The 18,491-nt window shown below is 47.0% G+C and overlaps 1 protein-coding gene across 1 annotated transcript in view; it reads right to left on the bottom strand.

Moving 5' to 3' along the window:
• The window catches only part of ptprt (protein tyrosine phosphatase receptor type T), a gene marked incomplete at both ends in the record, with an annotated part of 294,857 nt that overhangs the window by 66,722 nt on the left and 209,644 nt on the right, over positions 1-18,491 (bottom strand). Inside the window, 2 exon segments of the mRNA XM_080495323.1 lie at positions 8,854-8,889; positions 10,635-10,715. Coding sequence (XP_080351449.1) covers positions 8,854-8,889; positions 10,635-10,715 — 117 coding nt within the window.

The following is an 18,491-nucleotide window of genomic DNA, read 5'->3' on the forward strand; positions in this document are numbered from 1 at the left end:
AGGAGACGAGGACGAATGGAGGACGAAGCGTCTTCTGCTTCCTCAAACATGTTCCAGACGGGGTCACCGATGGCAGAACCACCTTCTGTGTCTTCTTCATCAATCACTGGGTTTGAAATGACCATGATGATGAAATCTGGTTCAATTCAGCCTCTTCGTGGTCAAAACTCTGATCCTCCATAATGTAAACACAACTTGGGCGTGTGCACAACTCGTGATGTCACTCTGTTATTGTCAGAAGCTCCGCCCAGCAGAGGAAATAGCGCCGTTTATCGGCTATTTTCTCTCAGATTGTCGTGTTTTAACATTTGACCTTCAGCCAGTTAGCAGGAAAACGTTCTAGAAGAGACACCAGAGGGTTCTGGAGGTGGAACCTTCATTTCACTGGGACTTTAACAAGCTTCACAAACTTTTCTCCCGACTGAACATTATTTAGTTTTAGTCATTGAATCATCTTCAGCGTCACTTTACCTGCGTCAGCGCTGGTCGTTCCATAAAACACATCGACATGATTAGAATAACTTTGAATTTTTACATCTTCATATTTTCCCACTAAACATGAGACGGTTTTCTTGTAAATCACTGAAAAATTCAAAGTTATTCTAATGATTTCTACACCAGTGCAGCATAAACTTTTTTTTTTTTTTAGTTTGATGAAGATGATCTCGGTGCCGAGGCTAAAAAAACAAAAAGAAAACATCAGATTCTACGATTTTTTTTTTTTTAAGGAACCGTCTTCACTATTTTCATGACTTAAAGATTAAAATGCTTGTTGGTATGACTTCTTCCTCCCAGACAAGCAGCTTTGCCGCTCGCCAACTTCACAAACATCCATATAAAATGCAGAACTTGAACTTAACTGGATGTGTGTGAACCTACTTATTGTTTTAAATGCAAATGACAGCCATTGCAAAGCTTTTAACACAGTGAACAGCTGGATTCACTCTCACGCTGCCTAAACACCAAAATCTTTTGCTGCAAAGTTCATTTCTCTACTTTTCCTACTTTTTTTTTTTTTTTGGGACTTTTCGACGAAGCGTGAGGTTGAGTTCAACTTCATTTCGCCGCCGTCGGAGCCGGACCGCTGACATTCTCTTCGCCACGGATGGAAAATCGCTGAAACATTTGGAACGCAGCAGAACGAGGAGCCGCCGGCGGGAAAGATGGAAACTACGAGCGGAGCGGTTGTCCGGGAAAAGGAGGGAGAGAGGGAGGGATGGTTATACCAAACGCTCCAACGGGACGGCGGGCGATTGAATCATGACGCCTCGTCCATGAGAAGGTAAACACAAATAGCGTTCATCTAAAGTGTGAAACAGCTTCTGGAGGACGAGGACAGACGAGGTGCAGCAGAGGACTGATCCAACATGGAAACATACAAATCATCCCGTCCAGAAGAAACTACACATCAGTTCTGTCTCAGGTGTTCTAGATCAGGGCGTCAAACTGGTTTCAGTTGAGGATCCACATCAACCTGATCTGACCTCTGACCTCTGGAGGCCGACAAGTCAAACATCATGTTAAACTGCAGATATGGACAAAAGTCTTTCTTCTTTTGATCCTTTTGATCTGCGAGAATTGTCCAGTCTATTCTGAAATATACATATTAAAGGAAATCAGATATTATTATATTTGTGAAAAAACCCTCAGTCACCTTATCTGGTATCGTATTTTTATTCAGGATTAAAACAATTTGTCATCGTCTGGAAATTGTTTTGAGTTTACGTGTCTAAAGTATCACTTCACATAAGTTGGACTCGTTGTTTTATTGTGAAAGGCGTTGCGTCATGTGACCTCCACATTAATGTCGGGGGTCAAATTCTGACCAAGGGAGGTTTTGAATGTCATTTTGGACAATCTGGTGTTTTTAGATCAGAATCTGTCAGTTTTCATATTTATACTTTAATAAAGATAAATCACATGTCGGGGGCCTGAATCGGGGGCCCGAGGTACTTCTTCTGTCCTCGATGCGTCTTGAGAGTCGAGAGAGAGAACGGACGGAGGAGAAGACACGGCGACGGAGGAGAGCGCAGAATAAAGGAGTGATGAGGAGGAAGACAGGAAATACATCAGTGCAGAAGGTCGGACAGATCAGCCGTCCACCTGAGTCCACCTCCGCTCTGTGTGTGTGTGTGTGTGTGTGTGTGTGTGTGTGTCAGTGGTACAGCGGAGGTTGTGGGAGGCTCAGCAGACGGACAGACGGGCCTCACATGAGAGTCGTATTCTAACAAAGATGGAGTCTTATCTGGCGAGTTAGGAGGAGCGGCGGGGGGGTAACGCCCCCCCCTCGCTGGGTATTGAGGTTCTGTTTGCCTCCTGCTGCTCCACATGAGGCTACAGCCAAACAACGAACAACGACCTTTTGTCTCCTCAGACGTCTCCCAAAAACACTCGTCACTATGAACTCTGTTCAACACGAGGCTTCAGGACATGGAGTTCACCTGCCAGGCCTGTAGGGGCGCTGTGACTCACCACACACTCCAAAACTGTATAATAAGGCAGAGCACATAGAAATTTTGAAGTAGATTCCTGCTCATAAACCTGTATATAACTAGTTCTATAGGTCTATGGCCCTGATCCTAGCGTCAGTAGCTTCCTGTTCTATAGGTCTATGGCCCTGCTCCTCCTGCTGCTAGCGTCAGTAGCTTCTAGTTCTATAGGTCTATGGCCCTGCTCCTCCTGCTGCTAGCGTCAGTAGCTTCTAGTTCTATAGGTCTATGGCCTTGATCCTCCTGCTGCTAGCGTCAGTAGCTTCTAGTTCTATAGGTCTATGGCCCTGATCCTCCTGCTGCTAGCGTCAGTAGCTTCTAGTTCTATAGGTCTATGGCCCTGATCCTCCTGCTGCTAGCGTCAGTAGCTTCTAGATCTATAGGTCTATGGCCCCGATCCTCCTGCTGCTAGCGTCAGTAGCTTCTAGATCTATAGGTCTATGGCCCCGCTCCTCCTGCTGCTAGCGTCAGTAGCTTCTAGTTCTATAGGTCTATGGCCCTGCTCCTCCTGCTGCTAGCGTCAGTAGCTTCTAGTTCTATAGGTCTATGGCCCTGCTCCTCCTGCTGCTAGCGTCAGTAGCTTCTAGTTCTATAGGTCTATGGCCCCGCTCCTCCTGCTGCTAGCGTCAGTAGCTTCTAGTTCTATAGGTCTATGGCCCCGCTCCTCCTGCTGCTAGCGTCAGTAGTTTCTAGTTCTATAGGTCTATGGCCCCGCTCCTCCTGCTGCTAGCGTCAGTAGCTTCTACTTCTATAGGTCTATGGCCCCGCTCCTCCTGCTGCTAGCGTCAGTAGCTTCTAGTTCTATAGCTCTATGGCCCTGCTCCTCCTGCTGCTAGTGTCAGTAGCTTCTACTTCTATAGGTCTATGGCCCTGCTCCTCCTGCTGCTAGCGTCAGTAGCTTCTAGTTCTATAGGTCTATGGCCCCGCTCCTCCTGATGCTAGCGTCAGTAGCTTCTAGTTCTATAGGTCTATGGCCCCGCTCCTCCTGCTGCTAGCGTCAGTAGCTTCTAGTTCTATAGGTCTATGGCCCTGCTCCTCCTGCTGCTAGCGTCAGTAGCTTCTAGTTCTATAGGTCTATGGCCCCGCTCCTCCTGCTGCTAGCGTCAGTAGCTTCTAGTTCTATAGGTCTATGGCCCTGCTCCTCCTGCTGCTAGCGTCAGTAGCTTCTAGTTCTATAGGTCTATGGCCCTGCTCCTCCTGCTGCTAGCGTGGGTAGCTTCTAGTTCTATAGATCTATGGCCCTGCTCCTCCTGCTGCTAGCGTCAGTAGCTTCTAGTTCTATAGGTCTATGGCCCCGCTCCTCCTGCTGCTAGCGTCAGTAGCTTCTAGTTCTATAGGTCTATGGCCCCGCTCCTCCTGCTGCTAGCGTCAGTAGCTTCTAGTTCTATAGGTCTATGGCCCCGCTCCTCCTGCTGCTAGCGTCAGTAGCTTCTAGTTCTATAGGTCTATGGCTCATGTGGACGACAGGCCAGAAACATCAGGCTCAGGTGAACCAGATGTTTGAAAGTTATTATTATTATTATTATTGTTGTTGTTGTTGTTGTTATTTGCCCCAGTGAGGAGTGTCCAGTATAAGCTCCTCCTCCACCCGGTGAGCAGGAGGCTGACGTGTTAAGAAAAGACAGAATAGTCCAGTGAACAGGACGGAACCTCCACCCTCCCCAGAACATGAAGCTAAACCACCATCTTACACCGTCAGTTACCCGGCGGAGCCACATTAAGACCAAACCAAACGACTGCCATCAGCCAGAATCACCTTACATGCAGCCTGATGCTATGCTGAAAAATATCGGGAAAAATAATTGTCCATCAGAAATGCTGTCGGGAAATAATACAAAAATAAACTTCCAACACCTGCAGTCCTGTTGTCAGGATCTCTGTGTTTCCTGCTCAGGAACTGCAGCTTCTTCCCTGAGCTGCTCTGTTGTTCAGGCTTCACTGCAGCTCCGCCTCCAACGACCACGTCAGTCACCTGGAGACGTGAGGCTGCAGCCCACAGACCAGTTCTAACCCACGTTTCAACGGGTCGACGTTCAAAACGCATCGTTTTCCTGTTTTCATTGCAGAGAAGTTTGGCGTTGTCGTGGCAACAGCAGCAACAATGCTGAAAACCATGTAGTTCTCATGTTGGGCCACTGGGGGGTGCTGCCCATTCCTTTTTTTTTTTTTAGCACTGAGCACACACACACACACACACACACACACACACACACACACACACACACACACACACACACACACAGACACACACACACACACACACACACAGACAGACACACAGACACACAGACAGACACACAGACACACACACAGACAGACACACAGACACACACACAGACAGACACACAGACAGACACACAGACACACAGACACACACACACACACACACACACACACACACACACACACACACACACAGACAGACACACACACACACACACACAGACACACAGACACACAGACACACACACACACAGACAAACACACACACACACACACACACAGACACACACAGACACACACACACACACACACACACACACACACAGACAAACACACACAGACAAACACACACACACACACACACACACACACACACACACACACACACACACACACACACACACACACACACACACACACACACACACACACACACACACACACACACACACACACACACACACACACACACACGGAGCACATCCAAACTGAAACTGCCCCACTAAAATAATTTTAAATATTCAAGTGTCCATAATGATAAGAACTTTAAAAATATCATCCAATGCACAAAAAGAAGAAGAAGAAAACAAACATTATAAAAGCGTTGGAGAATTTCATTATGAAGAATTCAGATCATCATTTGCAGCCCAACTATTCATGGTCGGTCTGGAGAAACGTGTTGTTATTGTTGTTATTGTATTCTAACAGGATTCATAAAAGTTATTTCAGTGTGGTTGAATTCTCCTTCTCGTGGTTCTTTACTGCTGTGGGGGGGGCGGGGGGGCGGGGGGGGGGGGGGGGGGGGGGGTTAATGATGCAGCTCTCTCTCCCGTGTGCGTCTGCATGTCGTAGTATTTGTGCGACTCCGTCCCTCATTAAGCCCAGAAAGCCTCTGATCCGCGGAGGACCGTCCTCGGCGGGACACAAAAGGCTGACGGTGTGTTTGTGGAGTGACGGAGGACGGAGGACGGTGTTGCGTAACCTCTTAACACACATCAGTGTCTGGGAAATTGATTCCGCTTGGAGACGGAGGACGTGTTTGCACATGAGACGCCGGCGTTCTGCTGATCCCGGGATTTACATGGAATCAGCGGTGACGCCGTGATGGACGTACGTCCGTCTGTCCGTGGCTCCTCGTCTCCTCATGATACATTATTTGTTCATACACTCGTTTTTCTAAGTCCATCTTCTGCCTGTTTTTCTTGGATGATGCTGATGATGATGATGATGGTGATGATGAGGATGAGGATGAGGATGAGGATGAGGATGGAAATGTGCCTGGTGGTCAGTAATGAGCTTCCTCCAGAGATCATTTACTCTTTTAATCAATAACACAATTACAAAGCTCAGCATTATGAAGAACACTGCCACCAGGCTGTGTATGGAGATCAATGATGGAGGGATGGAGGATGGATGGATGGATGGATGGATGGAGGAAGAGTGGAAGGATGTATGGATGAAATATGGATGATAGAGGATGGATGGATGGACGGTTGGATGAAGAGTGGAATGATGGATGGATGAATGAATGGATGGATGATGGATGGTTGGACAAAGAGTGGAAGGATTGATGGATGGAGTATGGATGGATGGTTGGTCGAAGAGTGGAAGGATGGATGGATGGATGGATGAAGGGTGGAAGGATGGATGGATGGCTGGGTGGATGGAGGATGGATGGATGAAGGGTGGAAGGATGGATGGATGGCTGGATGGATGGAGGATGGATGGATGAAGGGTGGAAGGATGGATGGATGGCTGGATGGATGGAGGATGGATGGATGAAGGGTGGAACGATGGACGGATGAAAGATGGATGGATAAATGAAGGTTGGGTGGATGGATGGATAGATGGCTGGATGGATGGATGAAGGATGGATGGATGGATGGACATAGGATGGATGGATGGAGAATGGATGGATGAAAGATGGATGAAGGATGGATGGATGGATGGATGGATGAGCAAATGCCACCAGAACCAATAAGAAGGTGTGTGAGACAAAGAAACGATGGAAGAATCTCCTGATCGAGTGGAAATGAAAGGGTTAAAGGAGGGATGGATTCCATCCTTCAAGTCCACAGGAAGAGGACAGACTGAACGCAGAAGACGGAGACTGGATGGACGGATGTCGGGACGCGGACAGATAGACGGCTGGATGAAGAGGTGATGAGTGAGGGAGGACAGAAAATGAGCAGAATGGATGAAAGGCTGAGCGGAAAAGTCAGAGTTGAGTGTCGCCGGAGTAACGAGATGAAAGGAAGGTGAGGAGATCAATAGGAGGGTGACAGATCGGAAAGAGAGGGATGATGATGGATGGAGGTAGAAGAAGGTCGAACGAAATGAAGTGGGAGGAGATGATGGAGGGAACAGCGGCGGCGGGAGCGAATGAGAAGTGAAGGTAATGGACGGAAGGGGAGGACTGGAAGAGTGAAGGACGGATGTCATCAGTCTGTGAAGAGACAAAGACGGATGGAGGGATGAGTGATAGACAAGTGAAAGATCAAAGGGCGATTCACCAGAGGACTGAGGATGAACCGTCGTCACGTTCGTCTCCATCAAACCTCTTTTTCTTTATATCCCTTCTTTTTCTTTATACCCCTCTTTTTCTTTATACCCCTCTTTTTCTTTATATCCCTACTTTTTCTTTATATCACTTCTTTTTCTTTAAACCCCTCTTTTTCTTTATACCCTTCTTTTTCTTTATATCACTTCTTTTTCTTTATACCCCTCTTTTTCTTTATACCCCTCTTTTTCTTTATATCCCTACTTTTTCTTTATACCCCTCTTTTTCTTTATATCCCTTCTTTTTCTTTATACCCCTCTTTTTCTTTATACCCCTCTTTTTCTTTATACCCCTCTTTTTCTTTATACCCTAACTCTCGTCCACGTGTTAATGTTTAGAGCTCATTGTTCTCTGCTGCTTGTGTGTGTGTGTGTGTGTGTGTGTGTGTGTGGTTTCATTCAGAAAACGAACAACAGCTCCCACTTGTGGCCCGACAAGCTCACTGCATCATTTCAGCATTCCTGAATTTCCCGCGTAACTGGAGCTCGTTCTCAGAACGTCGCCGTGGCGACGCAAACGTTTTACGGAACGGAAACGCAAAAACGACGTGTTTTCACTTGAAGCGTTGTCGTGGAAACGGGGCTTCAGACGTGCAGGACCGGAGTCGGAACCTCGGACCTCGAGGGAACAAATGAGGCCGGACGAGGAACGGGAGGAGAACAAGCGTAACCAGCGGCATCAAAGACAAGATAAATCCAGAGCTACACTCGGTAGAACGCAGACCCTCGCCAACGCCACACTTGCTTGCAGAAGCGAGTTAGCATTGCTATCCTGTTAGCCATTAGCTAATATGGATGCTAACAAGGTAGCGACATCCCTGCGTGAACCACTGAGCAGGGGGCGTCTCCATGACAACAGACGCTGATCTTCTTTCATCTCTATGATCTCCTCTCTCATCCGCTATGTATGGGACAATTGTTTGGCATTTTTTGGGGGATTTATTTGGAAACGGTTGGTCGTTAACATTCCACAATCTAATGGATTGATCCTCGGATGACGACGAATCGTCGCTGGAGATTTCACGCAATTGGGGGGAAAAGTTCTGGCGAAAAACGTTGGTAAAATACACGCAGACGAAAACATAACTTTCTCAGTAACTTTCGTTGGCGACGGTAATTTGATTTTGGGGAAGAATAAAACTGGTCGGTAAAGAGAAGAAGAAGAAGAATGAGAGGATAAAAAGAAGGAAGGAAGACTGATGAGAGGAAGACGAGCAGCAGAACCAATTCTGTCTTGTTCAGGGAAGCCAGCAGACACAAGCCAGGTGTGTGTGTGTGTGTGTGTGTGTGTGTGTGTGTGTGTGTGTGAAGTGGTTTGCCCCGGTGCACAGAGCCAGAGCCAAACCTGTTGGCAGGGAGACGCTCAACGTGGCCACCAGACGGACTCCGGGGGAGAAAGAGGCAGAGACAAGGTGGCGGGGGAAAACAAAAGGTCTTTCCTGCCGTCCAGGTGAGAACCGGACGCTGGTTTCGGGGGAAAATGCGGCTCTTCATGTCAACTTGTGACCAAACGGGAGCCTGAATGTGTAAAACTGCAGTAACGGCGTGAAGTTGTGAGAAACAGGAGTTAAATGAAACTCACCTATTGAGGCTGTGGCCGGAACCGGCTCTTTGGACACTGCACATTGAACACAAAGAGAGAAGACATCGTCATCAGCAAGTGAGTCGTGGAGAAAAAGTAACAGGGCTGCACTTCTTCCCGTTCCTGTCAAGCAGGAATAAGAAAAAGAAAAAAAAAGAAATATCACAATAATAAGAAATAAACCTGTTCTCTCCTGAGCACCGAGCTAAAGTCCATTAATATTTGCTTGATGTATTAACCTACAAAGTCGGCGTAAGCAGCTGTTATTAAAAAGCTATTAGTGCCGACAAGTGGAGGCATGTTTCCCTTAAGTGGTATATTGTTGAAACAAGAACATTTAATTTCGCCTGCACTTGTTTTCAGAACCAGATTACGCTTGAACATAGATCTTCGGTAACCCAAAGGGAAATTTTACATAATACTGCACACATTTATTTCAAGGGATTTCGCTTCATCTTCGACAGCAGCTCGGAGCTTATAGAACGTTATAAAAGCTGCTGTGGACGGGATCAAATGAGGACATTAAACGTGCAAGAACTAAAATGTGGTTTTGGTATTATAAGAAGTGAAGGAAGCGATAGTTTAAAGTTCTCATGTGATGCATCGTTTAAACTCCTCCTCCTGGTTCTGGTCGGTCCAGAACCCTTGAATTTAAAGTTTCCAGCTCCTCCTTGATTCTCCTCCATTACAATATCAGATCCTAGGAGCTACATTCACAATCTGCTGTGTCCTGGTCAATTTTTTTTTGGGGGGCTATTTTGTCAATAATTGCGTCAGAAAAATGTCCAATGTGTAAATAATTGACACCATTTTTCCAGGAGAATTTTCAAGTATTTAACATTCTTATGGAATTAAATACCTAAAACTGTGTTTTAATAAGAAGAAAAGGACAAAAACAGAATTGAATTTTCTTGCAAAAATCTAATTCAAACTGTTTTACAACAACTCAGACAGTTTTACATAGACTTATACACATGCAGTATTATATTTGTCAATAGCCTGGTGTTTTTTATTTCAGCACTGGAAGTTCATAAAGCCTCTTTTTCCTTCTGTGCACCTTAAACCTTGTTTTAAACGACAACGATGGTGGAACTTCACGACACGTCTCGCCGTGTGAAACAGACGATCAGTAAAACGCTCCAATGGCCCTCAGAGTTACAGGGACTTTTTCTACCTTTGTCTTTCATGTGTCACATTTTAAATCACTTCATCCGTCTTTCTGTTTCAGTATCTGGTTCCAGGACCTCTCCTCAAGCGTCCGGCCTGCGGCGCCGCGAGAAGCTCCTGCTAGCTTGTTGTTCACGATCCTCGTGGCTTCAACTCTCCTCTGAGTTCTGCTGGCTGAAGGCCACATGTCCTCATATTGGTCACGTTACGGAGAAGGAAGCAGATCGAAGGTCTTTAGATTTTATTTAATCTATTTTCAGAATTTCAGGAACAGAAGAGAGTGACAGAAGTATTGAAATAGAAGCGTTTCTCTGGTTTGAACAGGATTTATTGCTGTTTTTCTTGTGAATCTGCTTTGAGTCGAGTTACATAACGGATCGTTTCCTCTCTCGGTGTCGACCTGCAGTAAATCTGTTTGAAGAAATTCACATTTGTGACGATGACGAGGGGAAAAAGCCTCATAAGCTTCTGTCATCCATGATTTGCAATCTTGACCTAAACATTGACTTCATTACTGCTGCTCACCCAAAATAAAACGTAATAAAAAAAAGAAAGAGTAAGAAGGAGGCGTTGAGCTTTTGCTCCAGATGACGAGCGACCGAGTTCAGTAGTACCTGAGTAGTAGGAATTCAGCAGGGACTTGCTCTGCAGCGTCTTGCTTCCCTGCACCGAGAAGGAGCACGGCGACGGCGAGGCTGCAGGGGGACGAGGGGGGTGAGGGGGACGAGGGGGGACGAGGGGGGGCGAGGGGGGTGAGGGGGACGAGGGGACGAGGTGGATGAGGGGGGTGAGGTGGTCAGATGAAGGCAGGAAGAGGGCAGTGAGAGGAAGGAAAAGAGGAAGGGGAAGAGGAAGAGGAAGAGGAAGAGAAAGGGGAAGGGGAAGGGGAAGAGGAAGAGGAAGAGGAAGAGGAAGAGAAAGAGGAAGGGGAAGGGGAAGGGGAAGGGGAAGGGGAAGAGGAAGAGGAAGAGGAAGAGGAAGAGAAAGGGGAAGGGGAAGGGGAAGAGGAAGAGGAAGAGGAAGAGGAAGAGAAAGGGGAAGGGGAAGAGGAAGAGGAAGGGGAAGGGGAAGGGGAAGAGAAAGGGGAAGGGGAAGGGGAAGGGGAAGGGGTAGGGGTAGGGGTAGGGGTAGGGGTAGGGGAAGGGGTAGGGGAAGGGGAAGGGGAAGGAGAAGGGGTAGGGGAAGGGGTAGGGGAAGGGGAAGGGGAAGGGGAAGAGGAAGAGGAAGGGGAAGGGGAAGGGGAAGGGGAAGGGGAAGGGGAAGAGGAAGGGGAAGGGGAAGGGGAAGGGGAAGGGGAAGAGGAAGAGGAAGGGGAAGGGGAAGAGGAAATGAGCAGACAGGAAGTGAAGACAAGAGGAATGGGGTTGAGACATAAAAACAACAGATTAGCTTGGTCACATGAAGCGAGGCTCGTCAGGAGAGAGAACAAGTAGAAACACAGATCGACGTTCCACAGAATCCAGGAACCCTAATGGAACCATCAATGCACAATACACACAACAAGGGTTTTGACCCGATGACGTTGGACTTCAGCACCACTTGGCCTAAGCGTAGGTGGTTTTATGACGTATTAGAAGATTGAGGTGAAGCTTAGAAATGTTTCCGTCACTGTGAAGGTTCAAACTGAAGCAGTTCCCATGCCAGGCCTTCAGGAGGCGCTGCAACGGCCACAGACATCAGAAACCTCCTCCTGGTTCACTAGCAGCTCCTGCAGCGCCGCCTGCAGGCCGCCCGCCACGCTGCTGGTGTTAGGTGACGTCCCGGAGGAGGAGGCGGGGCGATTACATCATCCTCTTGTCACGACAACACGTTAAAGCCGACGCTGCGTTTTAGAATTCCTCCGCTCTGGAACCGCCGTTTTCCAAAAAATATTAAAAAAATTAATTAATTAAATTGTGGTTCTTAAAACTCCGAGTGGAAAACCAGAGTGATGTGTAACTCCGCCCAGAGAGCCGGAGATAAGCTCCGCCCACCTGACCCACTGCGCCGCCCGTCAAGTGAAAACGCGTCGTTCTCGCGTCCTGTTTTAGAAAAGTTCCGCGTTCACACCGCAACGTTCTGCGTGTCTTTACGACGTGGCCGGAGTTCCGCCCCTCGGGAGCCGTTTTATAAAAGTTGCGTTTGTTTTCAGCGTCTCCTCGGCGCCGCCGGACAAAACCACGGAAGTTTTGTGTTTTCACTGAGAACATTTCTGTCGTGGACGTCGTCAGTCCGTCACTCCCTCAATGCTTATTACTCATTTATTTATTTATTTATTTATTTTTAAGGAAAGCTCCGACTTTACATTTAAAAGCTTTTAAGGAGTGACGTCTCGCTGAGGCCACTGCTTTTCACTAACCGGCCGCTGTGGGACTGAAGACGGTTTAGCACTGGTAATTAATGTGATTCACCACTGGGGCTCGCTTCCTGAAGCACACACACACACACACACACACACACACACACACACACACACACACACACACACACACACACACACACACACACACACACACACACACACACACACACACACACACACACACACACACACACACACACACACACACACACACTAAGATAAAACCTGCTGGCAGACTGACTGTGACACATGATATGCTGGCTAAGCCTGTTCAATAATCCACAGTAGATATCACAGCGAGAACACACACATTTATCATGTGAGTGTGTGTGTGTGTGTGTGTGTGTGTGTGTGTGTGTGTGTTGGTCACACATCTATTGGGGATCCCTGCCCTCCATCCTTCATGCGGATCCTCCCGGGTCCCGCTGGTCCAGCCTGGTGAACATTAACCCTAACCGTCCACGTTTCTTCCTCCCAGAGTCATTCTCATTCAGCCTCTCATTCAGCCTCTCATTCAGCCTCTCATTCAGCCTCTCATTCAGCCTCTCATTCAGCCTCTCATTCAGCCTCTCATTCAGCCTCTCATTCAGCCCTCATTCAGCCTCTCATTCAGCCTCTCATTCAGCCTCTCATTCAGCCCCTCATTCAGCCTCTCATTCAGCCCCTCATTCAGCCTCTCATTCAGCCTCTCATTCAGCCTCTCATTCAGCCCCTCATTCAGCCTCTCATTCAGCCTCTCATTCAGCCTCTCATTCAGCCCCTCAGCCTCTCATTCAGCCTCTCATTCAGCCTCTCATTCAGCCCCTCATTCAGCCTCTCATTCAGCCTCTCATTCAGCCTCTCATTCAGCCCCTCATTCAGCCTCTCATTCAGCCCCTCATTCAGCCCCTCATTCAGCCTCTCATTCAGCCCCTCATTCAGCCTCTCATTCAGCCTCTGATTCAGCCTCTCATTCAGTCTCTCATTCAGCCTCTCATTCAGCCTCTCATTCAGCCCTCATTCAGCCTCTCATTCAGTCTCTCATTCAGCCTCTCATTCAGCCCCTCATTCAGCCTCTCATTCAGCCTCTCATTCAGCCTCTCATTCAGCCTCTCATTCAGCCCCTCATTCAGCCCCTCATTCAGCCTCTCATTCAGCCTCTCATTCAGCCCCTCATTCAGCCTCTCATTCAGTCTCTCATTCAGCCTCTCATTCAGCCTCTCATTCAGCCCCTCATTCAGCCTCTCATTCAGCCTCTCATTCAGCCTCTCATTCAGCCTCTCATTCAGCCTCTCATTCAAGCCCCTCATTCAGCCTCTCATTCAGCCCCTCATTCAGCCTCTCATTCAGTCTCTCATTCAGCCCCTCATTCAGCCTCTCATTCAGCCTCTCATTCAGCCTCTCATTCAGCCTCTCATTCAGCCCCTCATTCAGCCTCTCATTCAGCCTCTCATTCAGCCTCTCATTCAGCCTCTCATTCAGCCCCTCATTCAGCCTCTCATTCAGCCCCTCATTCAGCCTCTCATTCAGTCTCTCATTCAGCCCCTCATTCAGCCTCTCATTCAGCCTCTCATTCAGCCTCTCATTCAGCCTCTCATTCAGCTCTCATTCAGCCCCTCATTCAGCCTCTCATTCAGTCTCTCATTCAGCCCCTCATTCAGCCTCTCATTCAGCCTCTCATTCAGCCTCTCATTCAGCCTCTCATTCAGCCTCTCATTCAGCCCCTCATGTTCCAGTATAGTAATATTGAGTTGTTATAATCAGGGGGTGTTGAAGGAGCCTGTGAGTTAAAGCAGCTGGAGAATGTAGAGTCTTACACTCTTACTGACATGTTGACAATTTCCTGATGTGAAAATTACCCCCCCTCCCCCCCTCCCCCTCCCCCCAACTCCTCCCCCCCTCGCCTAATTCTCATTCATATCCTGGTTTCTGGTACAATGGCCTAATTTCCACACTGTGTATGGTTTGGGTTCTTGTATCTGCATCGTCCACACCCCTCTCCTCTCCTCTCCTCTCCTCTCCTCTCCTCCTCTCCTCTCCTCTCCTCCTCTCCTCCTCTCCTCCTCTCCTCTCCTCCTCTCCTCTCCTCTCTCCTCTCCTCTCCTCCTCTCCTCCTCTCCTCCTCTCCTCTCCTCCACTCCTCTCCTCTCTCCTCTCCTCTCCTCTCCTCCTCTCCTCCTCTCCTCTCCTCCTCTCCTCCTCTCCTCTCTCCTCCTCTCCTCTCTCCTCCTCTCCTCTCCTCTCTCCTCCTCTCCTCTCTCCTCCTCTCCTCTCCTCTCCTCCTCTCCTCTCCTCTCCTCCTTCCTCTCCTCTCCTCCTCTCCTCTCCTCTCCTCCTCTCCTCTCTCCTCCCCTCCTCTCTCCTCCTCTCCTCTCCTCTCCTCTCCTCCCTCCTCTCCTCCCTCCTCTCCCCCCCTCCTCTCTCCTCTCCTCTCCTCCCTCCTCCCCCCTCTCCTCCCTCCTCTCCTCTCCTCTCTCCTCTCCTCTCCTCCCTCCTCTCCCCCCCTCCTCTCTCCTCTCCTCCCTCCTCTCCCCCCCTCTCCTCTCCTCTCCCCCTCTCTCCCTCCTCTCCTCTCCTCTCTCCTATCCTCTCCTCTCCTCTCCCCCTCTCCTCCCTCCTCCTCTCCTCCCCCTCTCCTCCCTCCCTCCTCTCCTCTCCTCTCCTCTCTCTCCTCCTCCCCCTCCTCTCTCCTCTCCTCCCTCCTCTCCCCCCCTCTCCTCTCGCTCTCCCCCTCTCCTCCCTCCTCTCCTCTCCTCTCTCCTATCCTCTCCTCTCCCCCTCTCCTCCCCCCTCTCCTCTCCTCTCCTCTCCCCCTCTCCTCCCTCCTCTCCTCTCCTCTCCTCTCCCCCTCTCCTCCCTCCTCTCCTCTCCTCTCCTCTCCTAACTCCCGCAAACACAACACTCTCTCTCCTCTCCCCCTCCTCTCCTCTCCTCCCTCCTCTCCTCTCCTCTCCTCCCTCCTCTCCTCTCCTCTCCTCTCCTCTCCTAACTCCCCCCAAACACAACACTCTCTCTCTCCTCTCCCCCCTCCTCTCCTCTCCCCCTCCTCTCCTCTCCTCCCCCCTCCTCTCCTCTCCTAACTCCCCAAACACAACACTCTCTCTCCTCTCCCCCCTCCTCTCCTCTCCCCCCTCCTCTCCTCTCCCCCTCTCCTCCCTCCTCTCCTCTCCTCCTCCTCTCCCCCCTCTCCTCCCTCCTCTCCTCTCCTCTCCTAACTCCCGCAAACACAACACTCTCTCTCCTCTCCCCCTCCTCTCCTCTCCTCCCTCCTCTCCTCTCCTCTCCTCCCTCCTCTCCTCTCCTCTCCTCTCCTCTCCTAACTCCCCAAACACAACACTCTCTCTCCTCTCCCCCCTCCTCTCCTCTCCCCCCCTCCTCTCCTCTCCTCCCTCCTCTCCTCTCCTCCCTCCTCTCCTCCCTCCTCTCCTCTCCTCCCTCCTCTCCTCTCCTCTCCTCCCCCCTCCTCTCCTCTCCTAACTCCCCCAAACACAACACTCTCTCTCCTCTCCACGATACAAATCCCCCTCTTCTCATGCGTGCCAGCGCCGTATGCTAATGCTAATGCGGCGGCGGAGGGAAGCTCAGCGCTAACACGGCGAGGAGCGTACCGGCACGGCGAGACGTTGAGCTCTGACAGCAACGACCCGTGAAGACGGCCGGCGAGCGGCGGCGACGACACACAAGGCTTGTGAGGCTCTAATATTACTGGCTCGCTTTCGCTGTGTCAGCATTTTCTGTGTGTGTGTGTGTGTGTGTGTGTGTTTACAGCCAAAACATCATTTAAAACTTCAATCTTCTCGGGGGTCAAGGGTCACACTCAGGAGGAACACGGCCTGTCCAATGGGACGGCTCTACCAGGTGTCAGTGTCTCACTAAGGTTAGACTGCTGGTGACACACGTGCTGAATATAATATATATATATTAAAAAACACCAAACAATTACTATAGAAAATAACTGGGATCTAGAAAAAAGATCCATTTGAATGAAATCTGCTGCAAAATAAAGTGAAATTGAAAGGAAACTTCTCTTACAGCTGTTGCATCTGGGTGTTTTTACACTCTGACGACGTGGCTTTGGTTGTAGAAACCAGGAGAAAGAATCTATATCTATAATATCTATAAAGAATCTGTTATAAAAATCATATATCTATAATATCTATAAAGAATCTGTTATAAAAATCATATATCTATAAAGAATATGTTCTAAAGAATCTATATCTATAAAATCTATAAAGAATCTGTTATAAAAATCATATATCTATAATATCTATAAAGAATATGTTCTAAAGAATCTATATCTATAAAATCTATAAAGAATCTGTTATAAAAATCATATATCTATAATATCTATTAATAATCTATGTTCTAAGAATCTATATCTATAATATCTATAAAGAATCTGTTATAAAAATCATATATCTATAATATCTATAAAGAATCTGTTCTAAAGAATCTATATCTATAATATCTATTAATAATCTATGTTCTAAGAATCTATATCTATAATATCTATAAAGAATCTGTTATAAAAATCATATATCTATAATATCTATAAAGAATCTGTTCTAAAGAATCTATATCTATAATATATATAAAGAATCTGTTATAAAAATCATATATCTATAATATCTATAAAGAATCTGTTCTAAAGAATCTATATCTATAAAATCTATAAAGAATCTGTTATAAAAATCATATATCTATAATATCTATAAAGAATCTGTTCTAAAGAATCTATATCTATAATATCTATTAATAATCTATGTTCTAAGAATCTATATCTATAATATCTATAAAGAATCTGTTATAAAAATCATATATCTATAATATATATAAAGAATCTGTTCTAAAGAATCTATATCTATAAAATCTATAAAGAATCTGTTATAAAAATCATATATCTATAATATCTATTAATAATCTATGTTCTAAGAATCTATATCTATAATATCTATAAAGAATCTGTTATAAAAATCATATATCTATAATATCTATAAAGAATCTGTTCTAAAGAATATATATCTATAATATCTATAAAGAATCTGTTCTAAATAATCTATATCTATAATATCTATTAATAATCTATGTTCTAAGAATCTATATCTATAATATCTATAAAGAATCTGTTATAAAAATCATCTATCTATATCTATGAAGAATCTGCTATAAAGAATATCTATCTATAATATCTATAAAGAATCTATGTTCTAAGAATCTATATCTATATCTATAAAGAATCTGTTATAAAATGATCTAAAAATAATATCTATAAGGAATCTATGTTCTAATAATCTTTATCGATAATATCTATAAAGAATCTGTTATAAAGAATATCGATAATATCTATAAAGAATATGTTCTGAATATTCTATATCATAATATCTATAAACAATCTGTTATAAAAATCATCTATCTATAATATCTATCTAGAATCTATGATTTCTTGAAATGTTGGCTTGATGTTTCACATCCTGCTTCAGGAAAAACCTCTTTAATAATCTTTTTGCACAAAACCCAAAGAGGCTGTGATGCTGAACCTCGTGTGATACGAGAAACAATCAACAACTTTTACATTTGTCCCGGTCCTCCAACACGTGAGCTGATCTTCATCAACGAAATCAGCAGAAGAAGATATTCCATGTTTTGCACAAGTCCGATGCTGAAGGTCCAGAAAGAAGAACCGACGGACAAACAGCCAAAAAAAAACCCCCAGAAGAAAAAACAAAAGAGTGTAGAACTCTACAGCTTGATGGCACATGTTGGGCTCTAAGTGCCTGGATGCAGCAGCGTTGTTGTACGTGGCAGTGCAGCGTGGACGCTCCGGGAAGAGTGCCGGCAATTACCGCCGGCATTAGCTAGCTACTTAGCCCCTCGCCGCCGCCGCCGCCGCCCCTGGCTTTCAGCGGCCGCCGCTCCCAAAAGGCCAGCTTGACATTTTCAGGAGGAAATTGCCCTCCTGAGAGGTCCGGTCCAATTACGCCGGCACGTGCGCAAACGTGCAACGTGCACGCCCGCGGGGAACTGTCGCCTCCGTGCGCTTAGCGCTTAGCGGTCAGCGGTTAGGCGGCGAGCGCTCGCCAGACCCACGTCGCGAGATCGACAGAGGAAAGGATGACGGCAGCATGGAGGAGAGTGGAGCAGCAAAAACACG

The sequence above is a fragment of the Blennius ocellaris genome, assembly GCF_963422515.1.
Source record: "Blennius ocellaris genome assembly, chromosome: 4".
NCBI classification, from domain to species: Eukaryota; Metazoa; Chordata; class Actinopteri; order Blenniiformes; family Blenniidae; genus Blennius; species Blennius ocellaris.